At 38.3% G+C, this 10290-nt stretch overlaps 1 protein-coding gene across 1 annotated transcript in view; it reads left to right on the forward strand.

Annotated features, from left to right (window-relative positions):
* The window catches only part of si:ch211-126j24.1 (phosphofurin acidic cluster sorting protein 2), a 67780-nt gene extending 58324 nt beyond the window's left edge, over positions 1–9456 (forward strand). The window contains exons 19-24 of the mRNA XM_060880879.1: positions 2368–2410; positions 2510–2552; positions 3048–3189; positions 4154–4377; positions 5603–5716; positions 9069–9456. Of these exons, the coding sequence (XP_060736862.1) occupies positions 2368–2410; positions 2510–2552; positions 3048–3189; positions 4154–4377; positions 5603–5716; positions 9069–9184 (682 nt within the window). The 3' untranslated portion in view covers positions 9185–9456. The remainder of the gene's footprint in view (positions 1–2367; positions 2411–2509; positions 2553–3047; positions 3190–4153; positions 4378–5602; positions 5717–9068) is intronic.
* The last annotated feature ends 834 nt before the right edge of the window (positions 9457–10290 follow it).

Raw genomic sequence — 10290 nt, forward strand, 5'->3', positions numbered from 1 at the left:
AAACAAGCAACATCTTTAGCCCTGGAGCCCTGGAGGTAGTCTCTGTTGCAGCTGCCTACACCTAAATAATCTACATATCTGTGATTGGCTACATCATGGAATTACTAAACTACTCAATTTGGTCCAATCAAGTCAAAATAAGTGGAACTTTTTATATTTATAGAGAACTTTTAACACAACTGAAATCTAGTATTCAAAGACAGTGACAACAAATACAACAATGATAGTACATAATTCATTAAAATAAATCAAAAGCTCAAGAATAAAAATAAGTCTTAAGACTGCCTCAATGTTGAAGAGAACCTGATGTTAGATGGGAAGCTGTTCTATAGCTTAGGAACGGATGCAGAAAAGCGTTAAACATTTCCACATCTGGATTGTGGTCTACCAGTTCCTGATCCTGGATCTACTGCATGTTGTAGCAGATACATTGCTCTGGATGAAGGAGTCTGCCAAATGTAATATATGTACATGTACGTGTGATATTTTTCTGACAAGAATTCTGACTGGTTTTCCTGTATTAAGAAAAAAGTAATCTGATACTGAAAACTCACTTATAATACTGTTACAATAAGAATGAGACAGAGTGTTATGGTAGAGCAGGATAAATTATACCGATACAATATAAAGAACTTGAGAGCCCTTCCATTGTAAATGAGTTTTGTGTAAACATGCTTTCTCTTCCTTTGCACAGAGAAAACTGTTCAAATTCATGTCTGTAGTAATCACTCAGTACAGATTTGGTAGATAGAGATTAAGTTGAAAAATGCTGGATTATTCCTGTATGCTGGATGATTACGGGTAGAAAAGAAATCTCCAACAAGAAGATAACAAAGGAATCAAACCAGGAAGATCACAAATACACACACACACACAAACACACACGGAGACACACACATGGGAGACTCAGGGTTGGATGACTAGTCTGGACAGGTCTCTATGTCCCCAGGGGAAGGACAAACACATAAGCAGAAAGGTCACACAGCCAATTACCAGCTCACATAAAAGAGAATAAAAAAGAGAGGAGGATATTAAAAAGTGAAACAGTGGAGGACAGAGAGAGCAGGGTATTAAAAATCATATAATAAGTGAGAGAGAACGAGATGAATGTTGATTTATGGAGAGAATGAAAAAGAGAAAAACAGCAGAAGGGTGACTTTCCTTTCTTAAAGCTGGACTTCTGCCAGGACAATAGTGTTTCATCATGGAGAGTGGCAGTCATGAATATCATAGAAGCCTCAAGTCCTCTGAAAACACACACACACATAGACGCACACACACACACTCAGGCTTAGTGATCATATTTGTTATACCGGTAAGCTCACTGTATCTCAGGGATACGTCTGAAGGTTACATAGAGCACAGAATTAGAGGTTTCATGGGACTGGCTGCCTAATCAACATGCCACCACTAACAAAGAAAAAAAATAACCGGTCATTTTCAGCCACTGTACTTTAGTACGTTTTGTCAAGTTGCTTCATCCTCATTCTGGTTCAGACATCAGCTTCACCAGCTCCAATAGCAGAGGGGCACATTCTTTATAATCAGAGGAGCCTGTGTAGCATTAACCCTGTGTTCCAGTACTGTTTTATCTCACAATCGTCATCATTATCACATGCGTGGCTAATTGCTGCACAGTAGAATAAGGATCAAGTAGTTTAGTTATTTTTTTATTCTTGATTCCAATTGCTCAGATGGTGTTGAATCACTTTTATAACAGCAGCTCTGATGAATGCTCTCATTTTAATACCATTATCATTTCTGTAGTAACTCTCACATGAACTCTTATAAAAGACCCATTTCTTAACCTTAAGCCTAATAAAAAATTATAAATAAATGGCATGAAACAAAGCTAATTTTTGACACAACACTTTCTGTAAGTAGATGTTTATCTGTACATTGGTACATACATTTTCCCACCAATATTCTTGGCCAATGATCGATTTTATCCTTTAATTTGACACCATCTATCAGCTGGTATGAAACACTACATAAAAACACTGACACCACTTTAACTAATGTCCTGTGAGCACATTTTTAAAGACAGTATTGGAGTGCAGGGTTAGCACAATGACCACACACTGTTGTCCACTGCCTTACACTGCACCTAACTGGTGGAGATTGTAAGCAGCTATCCCAGCATCCACTCATGACTTCATGGCATGACCCACCCGCTTCCTCACAGCACCCCGCCACTAGGAGGTGGTGCCATGCCTTTGTCACTCAGCCAGCCTTGACATGACCCGCTCCCTCATACCTGGACACCTGAGTGCGCATTTACCCAGTCTTTCACTGACAAAGTAACGTTAGACCTGCGCTTAAGCTGTGCATTGTTCTAATATTTCCTCACTTTTATTTACCACACAGCCCCGATGAGGACTCATGCCAGAAGTTTGTGCCATTCATTGGGGTAAGATTGCAGAGCTGATTGATTTTTGTTTATCAGAACCATTACAAAATGAATCCGGTGTGAATCTTATGTGTTGTTTTTGCTTGTCTTTTGTCTCAGTTGGTAAAAGTAGGCATTGTTGAGCACAACTTGTCCACCTCAGGTAGGAGCCTTCATAAACAAAATACAAATAGTGAACAGACTGTATATTAAGTTATTATTAATAATAAGTATTTCATCCCCACTGTGAACCATGCTGGTGGTAGTATCATGTTAAGGCCTACACATGGTCTTCTGGTTGCCCTCCTGTGCTTTATTCTTTAGATTCAATGTGTTTTGCTTTGTTTAATAATAGATTTAATGAAAAGCAGTGGGATATGCAATCACAAATGTTACTTGTAAAATCTTCCTCCTACTTCAATATCATGGGAATTTTGTGTTAATTTCTCACAATCCCAGTAGGATCCCAGTTGAGATCATTTGTAACAAAAAAAAATAGAGGTGGAAATGTATGATGGAGGTGAATTCTTATACCATACAGTGGATAGTGCAATTAAATGTGTGTGTGTGTGTGTGTGTGTGTGTGTGTGTGTGTGTGTGCGTGTGTGTGTGCGTGTGTGTGTGTGTGTGTGTGTGTGTGTGTGTAATTTCCCTGTAGTGGATTCTGATGATGCCAACGTGATGGGTAGTATGAGCATGCTGTCTTCACCTCCAGCCCAGACTGGAGCACCATACGGGAAAGACATGACGTGCACTCCTCCCTCCTCTCCCTCTGTCTCAGCTAGTCTGTCTGGAGCAGGGTACATTACCCACACTTTTCCTTTTTCTCTCACTCACACAAAGAGCTCACTCTAGATCATTCCAGTAATCATTCAGCAATGAGTTGTCTACACTCTCACTGTTTTTTGACATATTGTGTGCCTTTGTGATATATCTGACATATTGTGTGCCTTTGTGATATATCTGACATATTGTGTGCCTTTGTGATATATCATTGGATACATTAATGTAGCCAATGATAGAGATTTAAGCACTTACGTACGTCGCTCTGGATAAGGGCGTCTGCCAAATGCTGTAAATGTAAATGTAAATCTTTTGTAGGTATGAGGGCTGTGCGAGATACAGATCCTCAGCGGAACATAGTGTAAAGAACATTCAATGGTTGTCTGTCACCACACAGAAACACACACACACTTATTTCATTTACCAGCATATTTTCTGGACAGTGTAAAGCTCACTTATTACCTTAAATCACAGGAATTTTACAGCATATTCCCATGTGTCCATGAAAAAATACAAAACATTCCCCCTGAAGCGAAAATCAGCTGAAAAGGTGCAATTTATTACCTTTTACACCTGAGAGTTTTGTTCACTATTCTGTTGGATTATTTTGACCAGGTGATGTACCCAGTAAACAGCAACAGTAAAGTTATATATGGCTCTCTCACCAGGCTTGTTGTTTATTCAACATACTTTTCATCATATAATGCTTTTAAGAATAAACATTTTTTACACAGCAGCTTTACAGAAAGCTGATAAATAAATAGTAATAAATCCAGAACTCCTAAATCTTTACTTTTCAGATTTTTAACAGCAGACATTGCAGATTCTTACTCGATTACAATTTCATCTATTACTTAGTAAATTAGTAGATAAAAAAGTTTCCTTCTTCATAATATAAAACAAATCCCTATTTCTGGCATTTACTGTAAATAAGGCCTATAAATACCTTAAGTAAGCGTGTGTGTGTGTGTGTGTGTGTAGTTCTCCAGGCTCAGGTGGAGAGGTGATGGGACTGCAGGTGGATTACTGGACTTGTCAGGGTGCAGAGAAGAAGAAGGACGGAGAGAAAAGAGACGTGGGGATGAAGAACACGTTGAAGAGCAACTTCCGCTCTCTGCAGGTCTCACGCATCCCCAGTGGAGGAGAGCTCACTCCACCTCACGGCATGGCCATGACCGTCGTCATGAAAGAGAAAAATAAGAAAGGTGACACACACACACACACACCCACACACACACACACACACACACACACACACACACACACACACAAACACACACACACCAAACCATCCTTCAGTGCCTCCACCAGTTCTTAATTAAGAGTGAATTAAACGTAAGGCACACTTTAGTGTGTGGGGGTATAAAGAGCTAAATGGATTACAGTGCACTCCTAAAGCATGTGGAAATCCAAGCTGTGTGAGGAAACATGATAATAATGTTCTGAAGACAGCGTTGTCATGGTTACAATAACGCCATGAATTAGATGGGGATATAACAGCAAGGTGAACCTGTGTTACCCACCGGGATTTTTACATTGGTTGCTATGGTGATTGGAGCAGTTTCTTGAAGATCCAGTCAACAGACCGCTTAAGAGCACGAACTGTTAGCCATGTCATAGTGCAGGAGGCCAGAAAACAGAGAAACTTAAAAGTTACATCAATATTTACACGAAAAGACACATATTCAGAGATTTTCTATATGCACCATTCAGATTATGCAACCAGGTTGCCAGGCTTTCTTAAGTAAAAGTGTCTGTTTTTATATCATCTAGACCACCACCTTTTAACACAAGCAGATGTTTTTGAACTAAAAAAAAAAGACTAATAGAAAATGTGCACTGAAGCCACCAACACTTACAGATACACAGATTGTTTTTTTTCCTTTGGATGTATTGCATGTGGCAGACTCCCTTATTCAGAGAGACTGACATCTTATCTCATTGGTGTCAGATTGGTGGACTTAGGATTCAAACTGGCAACCTTTCGATCAGTGGTCCACCGTCTTAACCTTTGGGCTTTTACATCCAGCACATCTTTATAAGGTGTATAAGGTGAAAAGGGCAAGCATTAACAAACATCCAATAGGAGTCTAATGCATTTCCAATATATTACAGATAAATAGTACTAGTTATCACAATAAGCACTGCAAATTTGGCAAATTTTACAATCTATCTTCAAGCCTCTTTAGCCAGCACTATATATAATATAGCATTTGATCCAGCAAATCATTTCATTTTGCATTTTTTTTTTTTTTTTTTTTGACTCTTAAGAGTGCAGACAGCTTTATATCACGTTCATGTTTTTTTATTCAGTGTCCAAAGAGGGCAGATGGTGCGTTATTGTGTTTGTGATTTATTTTCTCCTTGAGATTTATTGGAGCTGGCACAACAGGCCATGGTGATCTCTTTTGTGTCCTTCTCTGTTTGTAGTGATTTTCCTCAGCAAGAAGCCGAAGGAAAAGGACATGGACTCCAAGAGCCAGGTGATCGATGGGATTAGTAGGCTGATCTGCACAGCCAAACACCAACACACCATGCTGAGAGGTAAAGAATGGCTCTTTCACACACACACACACACACACACACACACACACACACACACACACACACACACACACAATAATGACATGAATAATTCAAAACCACATTTGATTAGTTCACACTAGGGGGGAACATTATGAAAGATTCAGGGCATTATAATAATAAGCATACAAGCCAATATAATAGTTTTCTAACATCTGTAGCGATGTCATTGTTTTATCAGAATTTTCGTTGCTTTTCACATGATAGGGTTTTTTATTAAGCAGGCAAATGCTGGTCGTTATTTTTGCTTTATCGGTTAATTAGTAAAAGTGATATTAGCTTTTATGAGCTTAGTAAAATGAGCTTAGTTTTTTCTTTACTTCAGTGCCTTAATCTAGATGCTGCACTTTAATAGAATGTGTGACTGCTTGGATGCTTATTGTGAAAATGTATTTATTTTTTATACCGTAATTTTTTTACTTTTTCTCTTTGTAGAAATGACACTTAATTACAATGGTACAGGGGTGAAGAAAATAGGGTTTTTACCTTATTTCAAAAACTACAAGTACTTGATTAAATATATTGATGTAATATTAATATGAGTATTCTTTAGTCAATTTTATGATGTCACCCAAATAAATGAATGAATCAATCAATAGATAAATCAATATATAAATGAATAAATAAAACATGAAACCATTTGTAATGTTATATAGTAACTTATAGGGAGGTTAACATTTCTGTACTGATATAACCGTATGTAATCACGCATAGGTGTAGATTTTACATAATGGCCAACGAGGAACATCCAGTTTTCACCCCTCTGCTACCCCACTGGTTACAGCAAACACTGTTCATGGGAACACCCAGCTGTCATAATCACAGTGATTGAAGTAGAAGTATAACTTGGTGGTTCTTGTATGAATTAGTTGGATAGTATGAATAAGAACAACAAACCACCCACAAACCACATTACTCATGTACACACACACATACACACACACACACATTATTCAGGCTTATAAAGAAAAATATATAAATACAATTTTGTTAGAAAGTACTACACCGAGTATGGACGATCAGGTCATCAGAAAAACAACAAAATAACACAAAGCCTTTAGTTTTACTAAAGTTCAGGCTGGATATGGAAACAAAATTTCAGTAAAGCAGAACGATTACTTAATAGAAACATAAAAGCATAGACTCTACATGTATTCTTAAAAAAAGCTGGGCGTAGTTCAGTGTCTCTAATTTTCTAAACGTCAACCAGCTCAGTTTCTGTAGCAGATCCTCCGTTGAGGCTTTTCCAGTGACACACATACAAATCAAATAAAAACAAATTTTATTTGTCGCATACACGTACGTACAGAGTACGACATGCAGCAAAATGCTTTTTACGCACATTCATATAAACTCACGGATTTGCTGCAGGCCCTAAACGCATGAGCACAGAAAGGGGAGATTTTTCATTGTATAGAGGGATTTTTCATTTTATTTATTTTATGTTCTAATTAGAGCAAGAAATAAAGACAAAGATTTTGATTAATATAGGAAACATAATATAGGACAGAGAAGTGTGCCTTTATTCCCCATATTACATAAAATCACTTCTTACTTACTGCTCCGAACTAATCAAATTAAAATGTCTCACTATTCAGTCGTGTTAATTGATTATCTGGAGTTTTGTAAGGCAGGAATTTTATGTGATTTGGTTTTTACACATTTGAATTGAACATCCATTTGTTATGGAATCAAGCTTACTTCATGTCACCACATTTTAACAATTGACATTAATGAACTAATGCTAACTGACTGATTGATTGGGATTCTGACTCAGTCTCTTTACTGTTGAAGACTTTATTTTTTTCCCCCAAGGTTCAGAAATGTTTTCTTTTCACTTACTCATTATTATGCTTTTCTTACACTAAAGCATAAAATCATACAAGTTGGCACTCGCATTGTGTGAACTGAGTGGTGTAGCAAGGCCACTGGTTGTAAATACTGAAATCATAGTGGCACAATCCGTGTTTTTATAAACCTTTTGGCAGCAAATCTAAAGCTTTTGTGATTTATTTTCTATAATATTATCAACATTAATTAAACGTTTGAAGTAGTTGTGTCACGGTTCGGGTATCATACTAAATCACACACGTGCAGATTTAACCTTGCTTGTTTTAATTACCTAAAAAAATGTGTTAATATTTAATATTAAATATTTTTTAACCAATTTAATAAATTGGTTAAAAAACAAAACTCAACAAAGCAGACGGAACACCACAGTATGAAATAACGCAACAAAGACAGACATGAACAGACAGGTATAAATAAGGCCACACACATTAGGGCTAATTAAGAACAGGAGACATAACACATGACATGATCACATGACAAGCACCAGCACGCCCTCTGGTGGACTGGCAGTGAATTCTCCCAGTAGTTCCTTACAAGTTGATATGTGCGATGTAAGTTCCTGCACTTTTATTTTTTAGTTTCATCATGTGATAGATTGGGGGGCACGATGGCTTAGTGGTTAGCACGTTCGCCTCACACCTCCAGGGTCGGGGTTCGATTCCCGCCTCCGCCTTGTGTGTGTGGAGTTTGCATGTTCTCCCCGTGCCTCGGGGGTTTCCTCTGGGTACTCCGGTTTCCTCCACCGGTCCAAAGACATGCATGGTAGGTTGATTGGCATCCCTGGAAAATTGTCCCTAGTGTGTGATTGCGTGAGTGAATGAGTGTGTGTGTGTGCCCTGTGATGGGTTGGCACTCCGTCCAGGGTGTATCCTGCCTTGATGCCCAATGACGCCTGAGATAGGCACAGGCTCCCCGTGACCCGAGGTAGTTCGGATAAGCGGTAGAAGATGAATGAATGAATGAATGTGATAGATTCAAGGCTAGAGCCATAGATGTGTGCTGTCTGCTGATTATACTGTATTATTACATCTAGATTTGAGTATTTTAGGGATGTGCCTCCAGTGTCCCTCTTTTTGACATCAATTTGAAGAAATCAGACATAACACAGTACTAATGATTTGATGCACGTCGTTTCCTTCTGATCCAATTCGATTCTGTTTAGCATCAATATGAGTTATTTAAATAAATTCCAGTTCCCAGCATGGGAAAGTTTGCAAGACAGAGGGGTCTTACACACTCTCAGTTTAGTCAGAAACAGACCATATGAAAAATTGGTCATGTGAAAGCTGTCATGTGACCCAGATAGCACAGCACAGTAACAAACCCGAGAGTGAACCTGTGCCGTGATTCCTGTGAACGTGAAACCCACAGAGTTTATTCAGGTTCATTTTTTCCTCATAAGCTGTAGTTTACTTGGTCACTATATTTGTTGCTACATTTCTCTCTTTTATTTCTTGACCAGTCTCTATTGATGGTGTGGAGTGGCACGATGTGAAGTTTTTCCAGCTGGCCGCGCAGTGGCCCACCCATGTCAAGCACTTCCCTGTTGGAATCTTTGGCTACACCAAGTCCCAGTGACGAGCCTATAACACTCTGGAACGTTCTCTGGTGCACGCCTCATAAAGCAAAAGAAAGACTGTTTAAAGAAAAAGGGAGACTGAGAAATAAATAAAAAAAACCCAAAATGTGGATTTTCCTGTGGAAACGCTCTGAAGCCTGTGTCCCAAACTACATGGATGTTGTTGTTATTAATGTTCTGTTCCGTTCTTGGCTGTTGCACCAGCAAAGGAAGAAGGTTTGTAAAAAAAAAAAAAAAAAAAAAAAAAAAAAAAAAAAAAAAGCTATAAAAATATACATGCTGCCATTTTTGTATACATATTGTGGTTAGAATTTTGTAGCCACCATGTAATGGCAGCTTGGTTTTGCACTTTGTTTGGTTAGCATTTTTTATTATTTCAATGAAATCCTGTGGTCGTATTTGTTCTGTGTACAAGGTGGTGTGTGTGTAGTGGTGGTGGTGCGGAAGTGAGGGGGATTGTACTGAAAGGGGGGGGGGTGTTGGGGTAGATGGGGGGGTGGGAAGAGGTTTGCTCTTCAGAGTGATTTAGATCTTGCTGTGAAATTCAAAGAGCTCTTCTTTTTAACGGCTCTTCTTTTCAAGATTGTAGGTTGAAGTTAGGAGAAGGGACTCACACCCGTTAAAGAAATACTCCAGTGTTTTATCACATGAAGTGTGCAGCAGGTGTGTGAGTACGACACAAATGAACATCCTTGTACAGAGAAAATGACTTAAACTTCTATATTTGAAAATCACCTTGAATGTGAAGCTAAAGGTATTTGTTGAATTCCACGGATACAAACCTACAAGATGTGGCTTCTGTTTAGGCAAATTCAAAACTAGACCATTTACGTTTTAACTTATCAGCAACAACACAGTAAATATTCATACAGGTTACTCAAAATTTCCCAAAAGCATTACGCCCACACAGCTTAACCAGGCTTTTTATACAGATGAGGACCACTATTAGCTCTATAGAGCTTCTAAGGCTAATTAAACACAACTTTCTTCCCAGCTTTATTTCTCTTCACATTTTTATACACGTTTAAGGGCAGGTCATGTATAAAGAGAACCATAAATCATTTTACTGTGGCAAACAATAAACGGGAAATAATGCATGTAGGAA

The sequence above is a fragment of the Tachysurus vachellii genome, chromosome 1, assembly GCF_030014155.1.
Source record: "Tachysurus vachellii isolate PV-2020 chromosome 1, HZAU_Pvac_v1, whole genome shotgun sequence".
Lineage (NCBI taxonomy): Eukaryota > Metazoa > Chordata > Actinopteri > Siluriformes > Bagridae > Tachysurus > Tachysurus vachellii.